This window comes from Puma concolor, chromosome A3, assembly GCF_028749965.1.
Source record: "Puma concolor isolate L17-30 chromosome A3, mPumCon1.1.hap2, whole genome shotgun sequence".
In the NCBI taxonomy this organism is placed as follows: Eukaryota; Metazoa; Chordata; class Mammalia; order Carnivora; family Felidae; genus Puma; species Puma concolor.
Window position 1 is genome coordinate 117,219,936 of NC_141669.1, and position 21,947 is coordinate 117,241,882.

The window sequence follows — 21,947 nt, forward strand, 5'->3', positions numbered from 1 at the left end:
AAATGGATCAAAGATCTAAATGTAAGAGCCAAAATGTAAAACATTTAGAGGAAAACATAGGCATAAGTTTCATAACCTTAGCTTAGGCAATGGTTTCTTGGATATGACATCTAAAGCACAACAAAGGAAAAAACAGAACACTCATGACACGGATAACATAAAGAACAATTCTATGAACACCTCAATTGGTGCAGAAAAAGCATTTTGTAAAATTCAACATTATAAACTGAGAAAAGAAGCAAACAAACAATAGTATCTACAGAAAACCTTCAGCAGGGACACCTGGGTGGCTCAGTCGGTTGTGTCCAATGCTTGACTTTGGCTCAGGTCATGATCTCATGGTTCATGAGTTCAAGCCCCCATGTCAGGTTCTAAGATGACAGCACTGAGCCTGCTTGGGATTCTCTCTCCCTCCCCCTCTCTCTGCCCCTTCCCCTCACGTGCACTCTCTTTCACAAAATAAACTTAAAAAATTTTATTGAAAAAAGAAACCTTCAGCAAACGTCGTATTTAATGATGAAATGTTTAAGGCTTTCCCTCTTAGATCAGGAATGTGCCCCTTCAACTCAGGCAGCGCAGTCAGGCAAGAAAAAGAAAAGACAGAAAACTGGAAAGTATAAAACCTTCATTCGCAGACATGATATTTGCAAACAACTGTACACATATACAATCCGAAAGGATCTAAAGTACTAAAATATAAAGTCCATATAAGTACAAAAACAATATAAAAATCAATCTTGAATGAAATCATGCCATTTGCAGCAATGTGGATGGAAGTGGAAGGTATTATGCTGAATGAAATAAATCAGAGAAAGACAGGTATCATATGTTTTCACTCATATGTGGATCTTGAGAAACTTAACAGAAGACCATGGGGGAAAGGTAGGGGGAAAACAGTTACAAACAGAGAAGGAGGGAGGCAAAGTATAAGAGACTCTTAAATACAGAGAACAAACTGAGGGTTAATAGGGGGGTAGGGGGCAGGGGAAAATGGGTGATGGACATTGAGGAGGGCACTTGTTGGGATGAGCACTGGGTATTGTATGTAAGCAATGAACCACGGGAATCTACCCCAAAAACCAAGAGCATTCTTTACACACTGTATGTTAGCCAATTTGACAATAAATTATATTTTTAAAAATCAATCTTGGGTTTTTTTTAATGGATTAGCGAGAACATGAAACAACAGGAACTTTCATACATTGCTGGTGAGAAAGTAAACTACTACCGTCACTTAGGAAAGTGGTAATAGCTACTGATGCTCAACCTATGCATATCCCATAACCCAGCGATTCTACTTCTAAGTATATATCCAAAAGAAATTACACACACATGCATCAGGAGACATGTACAAGAATATCCATATAAGCAGTACTCATAATAGTCCCAAACTGGAAAGATCTCATATACTCAACAGAAGTAGAATGAATCGTGGTTTGTTACTACAATACTATGCAGCAATAAAAATTAATGAACTACAGCTTCACCATTATCACAAATCAGTCTAACAAATATTGATTGAAAGAAAGCAGACTCAGTATATACTGCTTTATTCTATTTATATAAAGCATAAAAACTAGTACCCCTAAATACAATGTTAGAAGTCAGGCTGTGGGGCGCCTGGATGGCTCAGTTGGTTAAGCGTCCAACTTCAGCTGAGGTCATGATTTCACCGTTTGTGGGTTTGAGCCCCACGTCGGGCTCTGTGCTAACAGCTTAGAGCCTGGAACCTGCTTAGGATTCTGTGTCTCCCTCTCTCTCTGTCCCTCACCCCCTCGTGCTCTCTCTCTCAAAATAAAAATAAACATTAAAAAGAAAAACAGAAGTCAGGCTAGTAATTTCATTTGGAAAAGAGGAAAACTAGAGCTGTAGACTAGAGGTACAGAAGTGATCTGGTTGGTTGCTATGTAGATGACAGCTTTATTACTATTCATTGGGCTGTGCACGCATTTCTTGTTCATTTTTATTTGCACATTATATTTCAACACAAGAAGTTTTTGAAATGCTTAAAATAAATCTGTATGCATTGATTACGGAAGGATTTCTAAGACGCATTTTCAAGTGAAAAAAGTTAAATGCACAATATGTACAGTATGATACCACCTGTGCAGGAAAAAAAAAAGATATATAGACATATTTGCTTTTCTAAGTTTAATATATCTCTACATAGATACACAAGAATCAATAACCATAGTTGCCTCTGGGAGTAGAACCGAAGGGTGCTAGCAGAGGTGGTAGTGGGCTACTTACAAGGGAGATTTACTTTTCTCTGCAACTGTATGTGCATATGTTATCTATTCAAAACACCCATTACCTCTGGAGGGGAGGGGATGAGATGAAAGAGGTATTAACTATACTGGTACTTTTTTTTTTTTTTTTTTTTTAAGAGAAGGAGAGCAAGCACAAGTGGGAGAGAGGAGCAGAGGGGAGAGAGAGAGAATCTTAAGCAGTATCCACACTCAGCATGGAGCCCAATGTGGGGCTCGATCCCATGACCCTGGGATCATGACCTGAGCCAAAACAGAGTTGGACACTCAACCAACTGAGCCACCCAGGTGCCCCTACTTTCTTAAGTTTGGTAGTAGGTACATGGATATTGTGGTAATACTTTGGTATTACTTACTATAGGTTTTTGTAGGTCAGATATTTAATAAACAAGTAAGTCTCTCCACAATGGAATCTGTAGATGCTCAATAAATATTACCATCCCCACCCCATTCCCAACATATCTAAACTTACCTCCCATTATGTCCCATACAAACATTTCATTGTCTCTTTCCTGTCTTCTAATGGCCAATTAGGAGGATTTTCTCAGGGGTGTTCTTAGTGCCAGAAAGATCTCTGCTACTCTGTTCAAATTCTATTCATTCTTCAGAACCAACTCAACTCTCTGCTATTCCATGAAGCTCTTTAAAGCATTCAAAGCCCAATATAATCATAGGAGAGAAGATGGCTTTTAAAAATAGGAGTACTCTAAAAAAATTGTTTCAAATAAAATAATTAAAACAGGAGGACCCTAAGAGAACATTTAGTGCAATCATTTTGCAGAAGAAATTAATGTCAGGTGACAGACATGACTTTTTTATAGTTGTTAATATTTATTTTTTAGTTGTTACATATTTAATGTATATATACACAAAATATCTACACAATGAATAAAAAGAAAGACTTTTGCCATGATTAAATTTCAGAATGCCAGAGAGAGAGAGAGAGAGAGAGAGAGAGAGAGAGAGAGAGAGAGAGAGAGATGATCCTAAAAGCTTTCAGGGTGTGAGGGGTGGGAAAACAGGTCATATACAAAGACATGGGAATCAGAACAGAACCTCTCAATGGTTACACCAAATGCTTAAAGACAATGGAATAACACCATTAAAAACTTAAGGGAAAATAACTTCCAACTTAGAATTTTATACCCAGCTTAACTTAATATACAAGAATAAAAGACATTTTCAAACATGTAAGCTTAAAAAAAAGCTATCTCCCATGTACTCTTTCTCAGGAGAGTACTAGAGAATGCACTCGCCCAAGACAGGATTCATGAAACAGAGGATCTAAATCATGAGAAAAATAAAATGCTTTGAATTTGGTGAAGTTAAAAACCAAAAATTCAGATGTATAGCTGTCCTAGCAAGGAACTAGTCCAAACTGGAGGAAGATGGAGTTCCAAGAAGGATTTCGTCTTTAACAACAAAGTTTTAGAATTCAGGACTAAATTGTAAGCACACGAAAAGCAAATTTTAAAAGAATGAGATTATTCTAGTGAAAGGAGCCAGACTCAAAGGCTACATATGGTACAGTTGCACTGCAATGACAGTCTGTAAAAGGGCACAGGAATAGGGCAGTAAACAGATGTGCAGTTGCCAGAGGACAGGGGTGGGGAAAGGGCTGACGACTACAAGAGAATTTTCTATATCCTAACTGTAGTGGTGGTCACACAACTGTGTTTGTCAAGATTCGTAGAACTACAGGCATACCTCGGAAACACTGTGGGTTTGGTTCCAGACCACTGCAATAAAGTGAGTCAAATGAATTCTTCAGTTTTCCAGTGCATATAAAAGTTACATTTACATTGTACTGTATAGTTAAGTATGAGATAGCATTATGTCCAAAAACAGGTACATGCCTTTGTTAAATATTGCGTAAATATGCTAACCATCATTTCATCTTCCAGGAAATCTTAATCACTGATCACAGATCACTATAATAGTAACTAAAAAGTTGGAAATATTGTGAGTATTACCAAAATGTGACAGAGACACCAAGTGAGCAAATGCTGTTGGAGAAGGGCACCAACAGACCTGTTCAATGCAAAGTGGCCACAAACCTTCAATTTTGTAAAAAACACAGAGGCTGTAAAGCGCAACAAAATAAAGCACAACAAAACAAGGAATTCCTATAAATACTAAAAAGGGTGAATTCTGGGCCACCTGGGTGGCTCAGTCGGCTGGGCATCTGACTTCAGCTCAGGTCATGATCTCACAGCTTGTGAGTTTGAGCCCTGCGTCGGGCTCTGTGCTGACAGCTCAGAGCCTGGAGCCTGCTTCAGATTCTGTGTCTCCTCTCTCTGCCCCTCCCCTGCTCACACTGTCTCTCTCTCAAAAATAAATAAACATTAAAAAAAAATTAAAAAAATAATAAGGGTGAATTCGACTACATTTATAACTCAATTCAAAAAATGGGGAGAGGGGTGCCTGGGTTGGTTCAGTTGGCTGAGCAGCTGGCTTTTGATTTCAGCTCAGGTCATGAGATCAAGCCCCATTTCCAGCTCCACACTAAGGGCTGAGCCTGCTTAAGATTCTCTCTCACTCTCTCTCTGCCCCTCTCCCCCACTCACTGTAAAATAAATAGTAATAATAATAATTTTTTAGTGGAGGAAAATGGTGGCTTTTAACTCTAAGGGAAACAAAAAATATACAAAATACTGTTGTATAATCTATGGCTCTATTGTAAATAATTACATCGTGATCATCATCACATAAATTCTTTTTTTTAATTTATTTTTTAATGTTTATTTATTTTTGAGACAGAGAGAGACAGAGCATGAACGGGGGAGGGTCAGAGAGAGAGGGAGACAGAATCTGAAGCAGGCTCCAGACTCTGAGCTGTCAGCACAGAGCCCGACGCGGGACTCGAACTCACGGACCATGAGATCATGACCTGAGCCGAAGTCGGATGCTTAACTGACTGAGCCACCCAGGCACCCTTTTTTTTTTTTTTTTTTAATGTTTACTTATTTTTGAGAAAGGGGGAGAGGCAGCGAGAGGGGGAGACAGAATCCAAAGCAGGCTCCAAGCTGTCAGCACAGAGCCCACTACCTGAGGCAAAGTTGGACGCTTAACCGACTGGGCCACCCAGACGCCCCATCATCAGGTAAATTCTTAACATCAATGGCCCAAAACGTGATAGTACTACATTAGGAGACTGAGAAAGACATATGTGGTGTTGTGAATTAAATCCTAGTTTACGGGGGAAGAAAACAATGTCTAAAATTGAAAAGTTAAGAAATAGCATGTTACTTAGAAATACTGGCTGTCCTCTTTCCTGGAGGACCCTTCCCCTGCAAAATATACATAGTGTGGGCAGTGGTTGCCTGGGAAGGGTGCAATTTGGGGGTAAAAAATGGGGCAGAGCATTGTTGTTTTCAGTTACAAGGCTCACAATACCCAGAGAGCTTCCCAACAGTCCTCCAAATATCCAACTTTACAAGGGATTTATTTTACCACCTTTATGTTGTCTTACAAGGCATTTACTTCCATTTAAAAATAATCATTTGGATTTTGTTTTCCTTGTGAACAGCTGAGTACTGTGATGAAAGAGCCACCAACCCAGGCATCTTCAAAGCTGAATTACTGGCAGGTGTTGTATGGGTTTCTCCCCTTGGAGTACTTGTGGTTTGACAGTTTATAGCAGCGATAATCTCTTACATCATGTTGCCTAAGCTGTCAACCTGTTCAGTGGATATGATATTTCCAGGCACTTAGTTTTCATTGATTTTGTCTTTACTGCTTTTCTTTTTAAATAATTAAAGGCTAAATTCCATAAACATAAATTTGCATCTTATCTGTTTAGTCCTAAGTGTAAGTTATCTAATGCCTTACAATATCATATTAAGTGCAAGTAAATAGTCTTAAAAACGAATTCATGAAGATTGAATACCTTCTTAGGTTATTCTGATAACAAATGTTAACCAATGAATACTTGTGTCCACTGTAGTGGGATCTGTTTTGTTTCAATATAATTAGGAGTGAATTTTATGGTTTGTGAATACAAAAACTTCCTGTTAAAATGAATAGTATTTATATTTTTAGTTTATGAGAATGTATCCTATCCAGGATATCAAATTACCCTTGACAGGCAAGGGAAGACTGTAGTTGACTTAAACCCCTAGGTTTCACAAATACTAATGCTTAGAATAGGGATAAAACAAATTTATTGAAATTTTTAAAAAGGGGGGGTCAATCTCAAGAAAAAAATATGAAGTAATACTCAGGTAGAATTTAGATATGCAAGTAATCATGAAGGAAGCAATGACTGGCATTTGGGAAACAGAATGAGGATGCCATAACCTAACTGATCACCAGACTGCCAAACTGAAGGACTAGTTCTAGGGGTGGTGGGTCATGACCTGTAAGAGTTACTCTGCCCTGAGTCCAAGATTTGCCTAGTCTATCCCTTTCCCTCAACTCCTACTGATCATGCAGGTCTTGTGCGCCCAAGGTAAGGAATCTGGATTTGATTCTAACTGCAGTGAGATGCCACTGGAGGGTTTTAAGCAAAGGAATTGTAAGATCTGATTTGCTATAAGGATCACATGTGCTGATAAGTGTATACTGGCTCTGTAAACGCTACAGCATCGGACCAGCACTACTTTATTACCTAGATAGAGGGCAAATTCAATAGGAGAAGAAAAATAAGGCACACTAAAATCCACATAGGACAGGCCCATTCTAAATAAAACGTGGTTCAGAGTCTTCTCCCAGACTTCTCTTAAGTCCCATTTAGGGAAATAGGGAAGACCTGGGGACGATCAGGTTTGGTGAAAGAGGAATCAGGAATTTCATTTAACATACTGAGTTTGAGATGCCCATGAGACATTTAAGTGGAGGTATTGAGATGATATTTGGATATACTCATCTGGAGCTAAATGGAGAGATCTTGATGGAAATATATATTTAGGATCCATCAGAGTATAGACTATTATGTTAAACAATACTTACTAACCTTTATAGCATGCTTACTATGTTTTAAAATACCATTTTAAGTGCTTTAAATGTATAAATTCATTTGGTCCTTACCACAAAACCTTACAGGCTAGGTCTCATGATTATCCCTCTTTTACAAATGAAGAAACTGAGGCATAAAGAGATTAAGTAACTTGCCCAAACACACACAGTAAGTATGTACCAGAGCTGTGGTTCAAACCTAGGATACCTGACTCCAGAACTCTTTAAAGCCATGAGACTGTTTAGAAGTAGAGACAGGACTCAGGAGGAAGACTGAGCCTTTACAAACAGTATTTCCTTTTTTTTTTAAGTTTATTTATTTTTGAGAGAGAGAGAGAGAAAGAGAGAGAGAAAGAGAGAGAGAGAGAGAGAGAGAAAGAGAGAGAGAAAGAGAGAGAGAGAGAGGGAGGGAGGGAATACGAGTGGGGGAAGAGCAAAGAGAGAGGGGGTCACAGAATCTGAAGCTGGCTCCAGGCTCTGAGCTGTCAGCACAGAGCCTGAGGCAGGGCTTCAACTCACTAACCCAAAGTCAGACACTTAACCGACTGAGCCACCCAGGCATCCCCAAACAGTATTTTAATTCAAACAATTTTCAAGGGCCTGACACTGTTTTAGGCTCTGTTTCAAAGAAAAATAAGACAAATTCCCTTGAGAAGCCCAGTCTAATAGCTACAAGCTGACAGCAACTAGTAACTGAACATCTATCTGCCTCACACTGGCCAAACTTTTTAGACATATTATTTCACTTAATCCTAAGAGTCCTATGAGACAGATATTAGTGACATTTTAGAAATAAAGAAACTAAGGTTCAGGAAGGTTAAGTAATGTCACCTGGATCACTCAGCTAGTAAGTGATGGAACACGGGTCAATTGAGGTCCACCTTCCTTTAAAATCTGGTCTTTTCCAAGGAAATCCTGTTATATGCTGCAACATGGATGAACTTTGAGGACATTAAGCTAACTGGAATAAGCCAGTCACAAAAAGACAAATAGTGTTTGACTCCACTTCTGTGAAGTATGAAAGGTAGTCAAATTCATAGAAACAAAGTAGAATGATGGTTTCCAGGGGCTGGGGGCAAGGGAGTAGGAGGTATGTTGTTGTTTAATAGGTACAGAGTTTCAGACTGGCAAGATGGAAAAATCCTCTTGATCTGATTCACAACAATGTGAATATATTTAACACTACTTAACTGTACACTTAAAAATGGTTAAGATGGGAAACTTTATGTGTTTACCACAACTAAAAAAATTTTTTTAAATCTGGTCTTTTCCCAGTTTACCACATGCCACATTGGACATGCTTACTGTGCTATGGAAATGCCTGTGAGGAAATAATTACCTGTAATGTGGGGAAAGGTGGTGTGTGGGGGCAAGGAAGAGATCAAGGAAAGTTACCAAGAAAGGATACATTTGAAAGATGAAATTCCCCTCATTATAGTTTTAGGAAGGTAGCTCCATCTCAACCCCCGAAATAGCTCCCACACCTGCATACAACTAACTACTCATTACAATAACTAGCCTAAACCAGGCTCAAGAATATTCTAACACCCTACTATCTGGTGAGCTTCTCCAATCTCCTCCCATTCCAGGTCCTCCAGCACTGGAAACAAATTAAGTGTCCTAAATTGCCTCATTTATTATGCTGAATGACTTCTGTGGCTCCTGACTGCCCTCAGAATGTAAAGGATTAGCAAAATGAGTGTTTAGGAGATTACCTAAATTTTCTGAGCCTCAGTTTCCTCATCTGTGATAAGAGAGGAGTCCCAACATCTAATTCAAAAGACTAAAAATTAAATGAAGACATTGTATGCATACCTTGCTCAATGTCTGCTCCAAAGTATGCACTCAGTGAGTTGTTCCTTTTCTGCCTGCCCCCACAACCCAGTGAAGTGAGGCGTTTTGGTTTAAAGAACAAGAGAGCAAGTATTTCCAGGATGTTAAGGCAGATAAAGAAGAATGCAAAGGGGAAAAAGTTGCTCAACTATGCTTATCTGATGTTCAGGAAAATACTGCTCACCGAGAACTGTTTCTTCATCTGTAACCTGCTAGAACAGAGACCACCTGGTTTTGTTTTGTTTTTTTATCTTTATTCTGTCCTTTTAATCATCTGAGTATTACTGAAATGGTTCAAATATACTATATGCAGTACACCGTGAAAATCTAACTCCTTTTCTCTCCCCCATCTACCCAACTGCCACCCAATCCCACCAACCACTTTATTAGTTTGTGTATCCTTCAAAACGTTTCTATATGCAAAAGCTGTCTTTAAATTAAGTAATGTTTTACAATTGCCTTTGCAACCTAAGTTTTGGGAATGAGGGGGTGGGGTGGTCAGCGCCATGAGTCTAGGTCTTTTCTCATCCTGCCTCACCTCAAAGCAGTGTCCTCCATTCATTCAAAAAATACTAATCGTATATTGGGCGCCAATTATAAGCTAGATACCAAGTACAGCATTAACTGATTATCCTTCAACCTTTACTAAGCAACAAAAATGCACTTAACGCTTTACACAATTATCTCCATTGATCCTCACGACAACTTAAGAAGCAGATTACGAATCGTCACCTTCATTTTACATATGTGGAAACTGAGGCACTGAAAGGTAACTTGCTCAAACAAGGGTTTGAATCCAGGCCTGACTCCAAAGTCCTCGCTCTTAACCATGACGCTCCACAATGGCAAAACAGAGTCCCTGCACCCTTTGGAGCTCAGCCTAATGTTGGATACAGGCAAGAAAAGGGGCAGACAATAAAGAAATATGTAATTACAGACCAAGAAAGTAATGTGAGCGAAACGAATTCAGGGCTGTGACTGAATAACAATGGGGACCTACTTTAGAAGTGGGGGGGGGGGGGGGGAAGTGTCAAGGAAAGGCCTGAGAGAATGACATTTATGATAGGCTTGGGAACCGTTTTAGGGCTGCATTAATGACCCACCGCCCAATTCACGGCGGAAAACTCGAGGCCCTTAGAAGCTAAAGCAAACTCGCCCAGGGTCCCCCAGACGTGTAGACGTGGCGCAGGGTTGGGAGGATCCAGGAGCTGGGCCCAGGGCTCGTACACGCCACCGATGCCCGATGAAGCCCAGTCCGGCTCGGCCCCTAACCAGGGCCTCTAGCCCGCTGCTGCCCACCGCCCCGCGGCGGCTGACAGCATCCACACAGCCTGCAGGGAGGCCCCGCGGCCGGCCAAGAGGGGTCGGGCCCGTACTGCGGCGGCCTGGAAAGGCCTCTTCTCCGGTCCCCCGCCAGCTCCCGCCCGGTCCGCCCCGCCCCTCCGGGCCGGCTTCGTACCTGCACGGCCCGGACCAGGCCCCGGCCGGTCAGCTGGCCCTGCCGCAGCTGCAGCAGAATGTTACCGGGCCGCGGCCGGCCGCCGCATCCGCCCCAAGCCGCCACCGTTGCCGCTGCCCGTCGCCCTCGGCCGGCCCCAGACCCAGCAGCCGCCGGCGCCGCCGCCATGTCTCCTCGTCCGACAAACAGGAAGCAAGCGGCCCCGGGGCCGCGGAGATTTCTACGGGGCGGCGGAGGGGGTCGTCGCAGCGCCCCCAGCGGGACGACGGCGGAGGCGCAAGCCGCGTGGCAGTGGCCGTGCGCGCCGCGGTCCCTACTGGGAAATGTAGTCTTGCTCTCAGGCGGGGCAGGTGCGAAAGAGAGATGTGGCGTTTCCTGCGCTACTTGTTTTTGGGGCCCCTCGGTCTTGCATTTCGGCGAGGACCTCTGAGGTCGAAGACGCAGTACCTGCGTGAGCACTTTCCCATTTGTTGCCTGTTTGGGGAGGTTACAGCCAACTAGCTAGGAAAAATCCTGGGTTCCAGTCCAGGAATCAAACCGCCCAGACTGATTCCTGCCTGAATTCCTTCTCTCTACTCCTGACTCGGTGCGGACGGACCTCGGCTCTCTGCCCCTTAATTTCCTTGTTAGTTCTTTCAGTCAGTGGTTCCTGGGAGTCTGTTCAGCCAATAAATAGTTCCTAGGGGCCTGCTCTGTGCCCGCTCCGAACTTGACACTGGGAATACTGTGGTGAGCAGAACAGACCTACTAGGATCCTGTTTTGGAATGCAGGTTACAGAAGAAGAGAGCAAATCCGTACACAAATAAATGCACAACAATCAGCTGTGTAAGTGGTTAGGTTGTTGTGAAGTTAAATGAAATAATGGAAGGGAAAGGGATGAGTAAATTATGACATTATATCCTTTGTCAGAGGAACCTTGTCCTAATTTCTCCCCACCAGATAGTATTTTCTCTCTGCTCTGAGCCCATGTTAATCATTCTTTCGGGAAGCTTCTGTGTCGGGATTGCATGGTCGCCTCCCCTTTTCCTTTCCTGGAAGGGGTCTTGTAGCATAAATGAAATAGGGGTCCTGGGTGTGATGCAATAAGGAATGGTGGAGATTGTGACTCATAATTCATCACCCAAACCAGAACACTTTTAAGAATAAAAAAACGCTATTAATAATTATGCTGGGACAGCAGGCATGGTGACCAATATCCCAGTTTGCTTGGGATAGTCCCCATAGACACCTGTTACAAGACTCCTCCCAGGAAAGAAAAAGGAGAGGCGATGATGTCCATTTTAAAATGAGTAGTTTCTACTGGCTTCCAGCAGATTGTTGCTGGATCTTCTAGTTTTTCCAGAAAAGCCAAAAATCTGGGGTTTTATGTGAAGTTTCCAAACTTTGAAAACTCCATGGACCAAATAAAATCCTGTCCCTTTCTGAACACTGGAACAGGGAGACCAGGAACAGGCCATAGGTACATGGAAGTTGAGCATGTGGTGAGGGAGGTATTTCAAATCATTGGGGAAAGAAAAAAAAAGTTTAGGTCTTTAACTTCACACCAAAAGCTAAAATGCATCTCAGACCTATTAAAAGCTATATGTAACAAAATCAAAGTATACTTCTAAAAATGGATAATGATGATGATTATTCAACTCTAAGTTTACTAAAAATCATTGAATAATAGAAGTGAATATATGAAAATACTTTTATGATTTGGGGGTAGAAAAGCTCTTCTTAATCATAAAACCCAGAAGTCATAAATAGGAAAAGATGGACAAGTTTGACCTCAACAATATAAAAACTTCTGCACAAGACACTACAAACAACTATAAAAGGCAAGACATATTCGGGGAAGGAGTCAATATCCAGAATTTATGAACATACTGTGCCCTCTGCCTTAAGTTCTCATTCCCTGGAAGCTCTCTGAATGGCTTGCTTCCTCATGTTCTCCAGGTTTCTGTTCAAGAGGAGACCTTCCCTGACCATCCATATAAAATAGCATTTCTTACACTCTCCATCTTATTACCTGCTTTGTTTGTTTGCTTGCTTTTATAGCACTACCTCCACCTGACATATAATTGTTTACTTTCCGCACCCCTCCTAGAGTATACTTTTGGTCTATTTTGCTCATTGTTATATTCATGTCTAGCACCTAGAATAGTACTTAGCACATAGCAGGTGATCAAATATTTGTTTATCGGATCAATGAATTATCCAGTAGATGCATGAACTCCTACAAAAATATAAGGAAAAGCCAAACAACCCAATAGAAAAATAGAAATGAACAGGGTGGGACACCTGGGTGGCTCAGTTGGTTAAGCCTCCAATTCTTGATTTCACCTCAGCTCATGATCTCATGGTTTGCGAGTTCGACCTCCCACATCAGGCTCTGCCCTGACAGTGCAGAGCCTGCTTGGATTTTCTGTCTCCCTCTCACTGCCCCTCCCTCACGTGGATGTGTTCTCTTATTCTCTCTCTCTCTCTCTCTCTCTCAAAAATAAATAAACATTTAAAAAAGAGAAATGAACAGGCAATTCACAGAAGAAAAATCAATGGCCAGTAAATGTGTAAAAAGATGCCCAACCTCAATTTCACTAGTAGTAGGATGCTGATCGTGAGTACATAAATTGATATACCTTTCTGGAAAGCAATTTTTAGCAATATGAATTAAGTCATAAGAAATCCAAACTTTTTGGCTCAATAATTACTTCCTTGGGAATCTCTCCTAATGATTTTAGTTGCTATGATGTTGATTTACATACAAAAATGTTTATTATTGTATTATTTGTGATTGCAAAAACAAAAACAATGTCACCATAAAATAGAAGCATGTTTAAATAGATTCTAGTATTTCAATATAATGGAATATTCGAGTCATTGAATACCATTGTTTACAAAATAAAAATAAAATACTAAGATTTCAAATAAAGTTAACCATGTTTATCTTTTGATCTGTTTCTAGGAATTTATGTTTTAATAACAACTAAACAAGTGTACAAAGATGCATCGTTATAATATTTACTGCGGCAGATATATGTCAAAACATTGGAAACAATCTAAATATCCCTTAATATGTATCATGTGATCCCATTTGTATCAAAAATTATCTATTTACATATTTTATGAATATATTACAAAATCCGGAAGATTATGCATAAAATGGTTAAAAGCAGCCACCACTACAGAATGGAATGAGGAGGTGGGGAAAGAATGTTCATTTTCCTAACTTTTACACTGTTACTTGCATTTTATTATGGGCATATATAACTTTAAAATTTTAACATTAAAAACTTGTAAAATTATGTATCTATAACTGGATAGGAAAATGCTCACCACACATTGTTGAAAGAAAAATAAAGCAAGTTATATAGGAATAGGCATATCATAAGCCCATTAACATATAATTAGACATTCCTATTCTATGTGGTTGTATGCACAGAATTACCCAAAAGAAACATCATCAAAAATGCCAGTGGTGGTTATCACAATGTAGACAGATTTCAGGTGATTTTTACTTCATTAATATTTTTCATAATTTTTTACGTAAGCCATATATCATTTTTTAAAGTTTTGGAAATTCCAGCTGGTTAATATTCAGTGTAATACTAGTTTTAGGTGTACAATACAGTGAATCAACAGTTCCACACATCACCCTGTGCTCATCACAACAAGTGCACTCCTCAATCCCCATCACTTGTTTCACCCATCCCCCACTCCTCCCCTTTGGTAACCAACAATTTAATATAACTAAGAGTTTGTTTTTTGGGGCGCCTGGGTGGCTCAGTCAGTTAAGTATCCAACTCTTGATTTCGGCTCAGGTCATGATCTCACAGTTTGTGAGTTTGAGCCCCACCCACATCGAGCTTTCTGCTGTCAGCAAGGAGCCCGCTTTGGATCCTCTGTCCAAACCAGAGAGAGAGAGGGTCTCTCTCTGCCCCTCCCTGCTCATTTTTTCTCTCTCTCTCTTTCAAAATAAATAAAGAAAACTTGAAAAATGTCTCTTACTTCTTCCCTTTGCTTGTTTTGTTTCTTAAATTCCACATATGAGTAAAATCATATGGTATTTGTCTTTGTCTTACTCTAATTTCACTTCACGTGATACTCTCTAGCTCCATCCACGTCATTGCAAATGGCAAGATTCTGTTCCTTATGATGGCTGAGTAATATTCCACTGTGTGTAGATACCACATCTTCTTTACCAGCCATGTATGATTTTTACACTCAGGAAAAACAAAAGATATTTTAATTAGAAATTTTTTTAAAAAGAAAAGAAAAGGCGTTTCCAGGGATACAAGCTGGCATTGATGAGCTCCCCAGGCAGCAGCCAGCCTTCCTTGAGCAATCACAGCCCCAGGATTCCACCCAGTGTTCTTCCTGAGGTAAATGGTGGAATATATTCTCATCCTGTCAGGATGAGCGAGGATACATGATCCTGACAAATTTCACAGTTCAAATGACCCTTCAGGTTTCCCTTGGCACTCATCATGCTGGGGACAAGTCTTTCCATGTAAGCTTTGATTCAAAAGTCATTTTCCATTCCTAAATTTGTACCTTGCTAAGCCCAGCCTCGCTCAGAAACTCCCCAAAGCTGGCTATTCATGGAGTCCAAGATGATCACATCAAATTCAGCCTTTAAGGTCACCATGTGTCTAGGAAATAAGGAGATACGTTTTCAGAAATCTCTGGATAAAGGCATTCTTTCTACTTCATCTCTGCTCTGCAGGCCTTTTCCATTGAAACCAGATGTGTGTCTCTCACCACCAGAGAGCGTAGTACCCCTTTCCTAAGAAACCAGTTGATGTCAATTGGGGTTAGCGTTAGAAAAAATGAAGCTCCTAAACTGACTAATTCCCCCCCCCCCCCACAATAATCCCAAATGGTTTAACCAAACATGCTGATGTTACTCAGAGAATATTACTTCTTGTAAGTGAGTTACCAAATTCATCTCAGTTGGCCAGATAGATTTTCTGGGGAAACTTTTTAAAATCATATTTTTAATCATAGAGAAGTAATTTTAATCAAAGCAACTGGCACAGCTAGAGTCAGACAATAGAAACAGCTGTCCCGTGTAGTCATGCACTGTCCTGTGGTGGTATTTCAAATATATGTTTTTTCGTATTCCATTTCTTTTTTTTCCCTATTACATTTCTAAAGTACCATCTCTCAGTGATTTGTTTCAAAAATGTTCATAAAGGGGCACCTGGGTGGCTTGGTTAGTTAAGCGTCTGACTTCAGCTCAGATTATGATTTCGTGGTCCGTGAGTTTGAGCCCTGCATTGGGCTTTGTGGTGACAGCTCAGCCTAGAGCCTGCTTCAGATTCTGTGTCTCCCTCTCTCTCTCTCTCAAAAATAAACATTAAAAAAAAATTGTTTTTATGTTTGTTGAGTACCACCTTAAGTGCCAGGCACTGCTGTAGGTACTAGGGATATAGTACTAAATAAAAGAAACAAAAGTCTCTCTACTCTCATGGAGCTTATACTACTGTGTAAGACCCACCCTTTTTTTGAGCACTTAACATTGGCCAAGTATTTTATTTGCACTGCCTTATTTTTCTGCAGCTTTTTAGGGGAAAACTCTCAAATCTACAGAAAATTAAAAGAGTAATACTATGAACATTCACATACCCTTTGCTTAGACTCACCAATTGTTAACATTGTGTTTTATTGTATCTATTCTTTCTCTCTTTTCCTCCCTACTGATCTGCATATATATATATATATATATATATATATGCTAATATATATGTATGCTAATATATATATATATATGCTAATATATATGTATGCTAATATATATATATTAGCATACATATATATTAGCATATATATATATATTAGCATACATCTCCCAAGAACAAGGACATGCTCCTAATAACTATGGTACCATCACACCCAAGAAATTTAATGTTGATATAATGTTACCCTATATTCCATACCCTATATTCCATATTCAAACCCTATATTCCATATTGCCCCCAGAATGTCCCTTATAGTCTTCCCCCCGCCATCCAGGATTCAATCAAGGATCATGCATTGTGTTTTCATTTTTGCTTTTTTTAATTTTAAGAGTTTATTTTTAAGTAATCTCTACACCCACTGTGGGGCTCAAACCCACAACCCTGAGATCAAGAGTTGCATGTTCAACCAACTGAACCAGCCAGGTGCACCAAGGATCATGCGTTTTGAATGTCATGACTCTTTAGTGTCTTTTAATCTAGAAAAGTCCCTCATCTTTTCTGTCTTTCATGACATTGACAATTTTATTATTTTTAATATAATTTATTGTCAAATTGGTTTCTATACAACACCCAGTGCTCATCCCAACAAGTGCCCTCCTCAATGCCCATCACCCATCTCCCCCACCCCCCATCAACCCTCAATTTGTTCTCTGTATTTAAGAGTCTCTTATGGTTTGCCTCCCTCCTTCTCTGTTTGTAACTTTTCCCCCCTTCCCTTCCCCCATGGTCTTCTGTCAAGTTTCTCAAGATCCACATATGAGTGAAAACATACGGTATCTGTCTTTCTCTGACTGACTTATTTCACTTAGCATAATACCCTCCAGTTCCCTCCATGTTGCTGCAAATGGCAGGATTTCATTCCTTCTCATTGCCAAGTAGTATTCCATTGTGTATATAAACCACATCTTCTTTACCGATTCATCAGTTGATGGACATTTAGGCTCTTTCCATAATTTGGCTGTTGTTGAAAGTGCTGCTATAAACACTGAGGTCCATGTGCCCCTATGCATCAGCACTCCTGTATCTCTTGGGTAAATTCCTAGCAGTGTATATCCCTTGGGTCATATGGTAGATCTATTTTTAATTTTTTGAGGAACCTCCACACTGTTTTCCAGAGCAGGTATACCAGTTTGCATTCCCACCAACAGCGCAAGAGGGTTCCTGTTTCTCCACATCCTTGCCAGAATCTATAGTTTCCTGATTTGTTCATTTTAGCCACCCTGACCAGTGTGAGGTGGTATCTCAGTGTGGCTTTGATTTGTATTTCCCTGATGATGACATTGAGCATTGTTTCATGTGTCTGTTGGCCATCTGGATGTCTTCATTGGAAAAGTGTCTATTCATGTCTTCTGCCCATTTCTTCACTGGATTATTTGTTTTTTGGGTATAGAGTTTGGTGAGTTCTTTATAGATTTTGGATACTAGCCCTTTATCCTATATGTCATTTGCAAATATCTTTTCCCATTCTGGCACTGACAGTTTTTAGGAGTCCAACTTTGCTCAATGTTCTATCACCTGGATCTTCTTGACTATTTTCTCATGAATGGATTAGGGCTCAACTTTTTAGCAAGAATACTTCATAGATGATGACAGGTCTTTCCTATTTCTTCACCTCAGGAGAAAATAGCATAAATTTATCCTATTATCAATGATGCCAAGTTTAATCTCTTGGCTAATGTGGTGTCTACCAGATAGATGTCTTATTGGAAAGGTACATTTTCCCCTTTGTACTTAATAAGTAATCTGTGGCCTTCAAGACTGAGAATACATTGTTCCCCAACTACCTTTCACTCAGTTTTTAGCATCCTTTGGTAATCCTTGCATGGATTACAATGCTGGTGGTTGCAAAATAGTGATTTTCTAATTTTATCATTTCTTCCCTTTTTATTAGAGTGTATTCTGAAAAAAGGAGCTCTTCCATTTTTTATCTGGGTTATCACTAAGGACTCACAGATTCTTTTTTTATGTAATGTGTTTTTTATTTTATGCAAAACATATGCCCCAATGCCCCAATGGATATAGAACATTTCTATCACTCCATTAAGTTTCCTCATGCTCCTTATTGGCCAACTCCTGCCCTCCAGGCAACCACTGTTCTGATTTTCATCATCATAGGTTAGTTGTGGCTGTTCTAGAACTTTATGCCCATAGAAACATACAGTATGTAGTCTTTGTGTTTAGCTTCTTTCACTCAGCATAATGTTTTTGAGATTCATACATATTGTTCTATGCATCAGTGGCCCAATCCTTTTTACTGCTGCAAATATTCCATTGTATGGATACACACAATTTGTTTATCCATTCTCCTGTTGATAGATGTTTGGGTTATTTCTAGTTTGGAGCTATTATAAATAAAGCTAATCTTATACGGGTTTATACAAGCTTGAACATTCTTATACAAGTTCTGGGGATATATGTTTTCATTTCTCTTTCATTATTCTTTTTAATGTTCACCTTGTCTCAAATTTGCCCAATGGTAGTCCTTTCAAGCCAGTTCCTGTGTCCTTTTGATATCTTCTGGGACCATCCTAATTTTAAATAGTCCCTGTGAGACTTGAACTTGTCCAGCTATGTAATCTGATCTGAGTTCATTAAATACAGTCACTCTAGACCTCTCTTTCAATCCCCACAGGTATAGATTTTTCCCTCATTTCCATAGCCAGTCACTCCTTAAACTGCAACAGTGGCTCTAGCCTTTTGGGGGCTTAGGACCTTTCCATGGTAGAAGCTTGAACCCTTTCTCCCCAAAAGATGTATTTATGTACCACACCCACACACACCAACACACACACACACACACACACACACACACACACACACACATTTTGTCACAGGATTCTTGAATTGGCCTTCACACTAGCTATCTCAAGTCTGTTTACTGAACACTTACTATGGATCAGAAATTATGCTAGAAATGCAAAGGGAAGAAAGAAAAAAAATAACATTAAGAAAGACCTAGTATGTGTGCTCCAGATACTGTGTCAAAAGTTTGTCAACAAAAAAGGCATAAAATACGGGATTCATAAATGAACAAATTTTCATAGCAAATGAAATATATGCAATTATAAATAAATACATGTGGTCACTAAATGTTATTTATTTACCAAATCTTTATTGCAAACTTACTACATGCAGGCACTGTCCTAGGAACTAGGGATCCATCTGTAAATAAGATAAACATGATTTGTACCTTGTAGGGCCCAGAGTTTCATGGAGAAAAACAGATAAATAAGCAACTACAATCCTGGCTCCAATTCACACAAGCATCATAACCTTGAACAAATTACAGTAGGACACCTTAGCTATGGGGGATATTTTCCAAGACCCCCAGTGGATGCCTAAAGCCAGGATAGATACCTATACATATTATGTTGTTTTTCCTATACATACACACCTATGATAAAGTTTAGTTTATAAATTAGGCACGGTAAGAGATCAACAACAATAAGTAGTAATAAAATAGAACAATTGCAACAACATACTGTAATAAAAAATATTGTATTATGCTATACTCACCCTTCCTGTGAGAATGTGAGATGATAAAATGCCTATGTGATGAGATGAAATGAAGCACAGTCACATAGCATCAGGCCACTATCAACCTTTTGATGACATTCTGGAGATTGATCATCTACTTCATGATCACAGTTGACCACCAATAACTGAACCAGTGAAGAGTGAAACCAGGATAAAAGGAACTACCATACTTAACTTTCTGTAGCTTCAATTTGCTTGTGTGCAAATGGAGAAAAGACCTCAATGGGTTGTTCTAAGTTGTGTATGAGATAAGAATATAAAGCACTTGGGGCGCCTGGGTGGCGCAGTCGGTTAAGCGTCCGACTTCAGCCAGGTCACGATCTCACGGTCCGTGAGTTCGAGCCCCGCGTCAGGCTCTGGGCTGATGGCTCAGAGCCTGGAGCCTGTTTCCGATTCTGTGTGTCCCTCTCTCTCTGCCCCTCCCCCGTTCATGCTCTGTCTCTCTCTGTCCCAAAAATAAATAAAAACGTTGAAAAAAAAATTTAAGGGGCGCCTGGGTGGCGCAGTCTGTTAAGCGTCCGACTTCAGCCAGGTCACGATCTTGCGGTCCGTGAGTTCGAGCCCCGCGTCAGGCTCTGGGCTGATGGCTCGGAGACTGGAGCCTGTTTCTGATTCTGTGTCTCCCTCTCTCTCTGCCCCTCCCCCGTTCATGCTCTGTCTCTCTCTGTTCCAAAAATAAATAAACGTTAAAAAAAAAAAAAATTTAAAAAGAAAGAAAAAAATTAAAAAAAAAAAAAGAATATAAAGCACTTGTAAAAAAAAAAAAGAATATAAAGCACTTGGCACTTAGGTGGCTCAGTTGGTTAAGCACCTGACTTCACCTCAGGTCATGATCTCACGGTTTGTGAGTATGAGCCCCCCATCCTGCTCACTGCTGTCAGCACAGAGCCCGCTTCAGATTCTCTGTCCCCCTCTCTCTCTGCCCTTCCCTGCTTATGGACTCTGTCTCAAAAATAAATAAATTTTTAAAAAAAGAAAAAAAAGAAATATAAAGCACTTAACACAGGGCCTGGCACAAAATAAGCACTAAAAATTATTATTATTACATTATTTTTATCACATAAGTTTTCTGTCAAAGAATATGTAAATTTAAACAGCTCTGAACTGGCTCTACCCAATCCAGCTCTCCTCCTAAATATTCAACCTTAATCCCTCACAGCTCCTCCACAAGCCCTCCATGTTCCAGGCAGACTGGGATCCTCAGAGGCCCCCTGTCATGCTAAAGATAGGATTCTGCAAATCCCACAATTTCTTTAAGACTAAGTTCCTGCCCTTTTCAGAACTCTGGAAGCATTTCTTGTCAGACTCTCACAGTTTAACCCTTGCTCATGAACCTTTGTAGTATTGTTCTGTTATTAGTCCTGGTTGTTTCTTTCCTTCCTAGGTAGATTGCATCTGATGTAAGGATAAAGCAATCAGGTTACCACCCCTCCCCAACATAAATATCATTCAAAACACATTCAAAGCCTAGTTTCCTTGAATTGTACAATTATTCCAATAAAGTTGCAAAGACTCGATCCCTTTTTGAAATATTTCTTTGGAAAATAGCCCAAAAGAATGTCCTTCCAAAAGAGAGAAACACTAGGGCGCCTGAGTGGCCCCGTCAGCTAGGCCTCCAACTTCAGCTCAGGTCATGATTTCATGGTTTGTGAGTTCGAGCCCTGCATCGGGCTCTGTGCTGACAGCTCAGAGTCTGGACCCTGCTTTGGATTCCGTCTCCCTCTCTCTCTGCCCCTCCCCTGCTCACGCGCTGTCTCTTTCTCTTTCTCTCAAAAAATGAATAAACATTTAAAAATATGTACATATTAAAAAAGAAAGAAAGAAACACCTAAGTAAAATCCACTGTCTCAGCCTTTACAACAGTTCTTCAGAACCTCCTCACAGGTGACAAATTCTAACTTTTGGGTGGATTTGAGCCTTATAAACAACCCAAAATCCTTCTGAGTGGAGCTTGATGAATATGTGGATGATTAATACTGTTTTCTGGTTTTTTTTAGCTTTTTATTTGGAATACTTTTAGGTTTAAAGAAGAGTTGCAAAGAGAGTACAGACAGTTCTCTTACACACTTCACCTGGCTTCCCCTAATATTAACATCTTATATAACCATCGTTTTTGTTTTGTTCTTTAAGTTGCGGTACATGAAAAGAAATTTCAGATTGACTGTTGCGCC

General features: G+C 40.0%; 1 protein-coding gene across 2 annotated transcripts in view; it reads right to left on the reverse strand.

Moving 5' to 3' along the window:
• TRPC4AP (transient receptor potential cation channel subfamily C member 4 associated protein) overlaps positions 1 to 10,738 on the reverse strand; it is a 69,199-nt gene extending 58,461 nt beyond the window's left edge. Inside the window, exon 1 of one of the 2 annotated variants that reach the window (XM_025931820.2) lies at positions 10,516 to 10,738. In XM_025931820.2, coding sequence (XP_025787605.1) covers positions 10,516 to 10,683 — 168 coding nt within the window. In that variant the 5' untranslated portion in view covers positions 10,684 to 10,738. The remainder of the gene's footprint in view (positions 1 to 10,515) is intronic. The other variant, XM_086702047.1, reaches the window with a different exon arrangement.
• Positions 10,739 to 21,947: the final 11,209 nt, after the last annotated feature.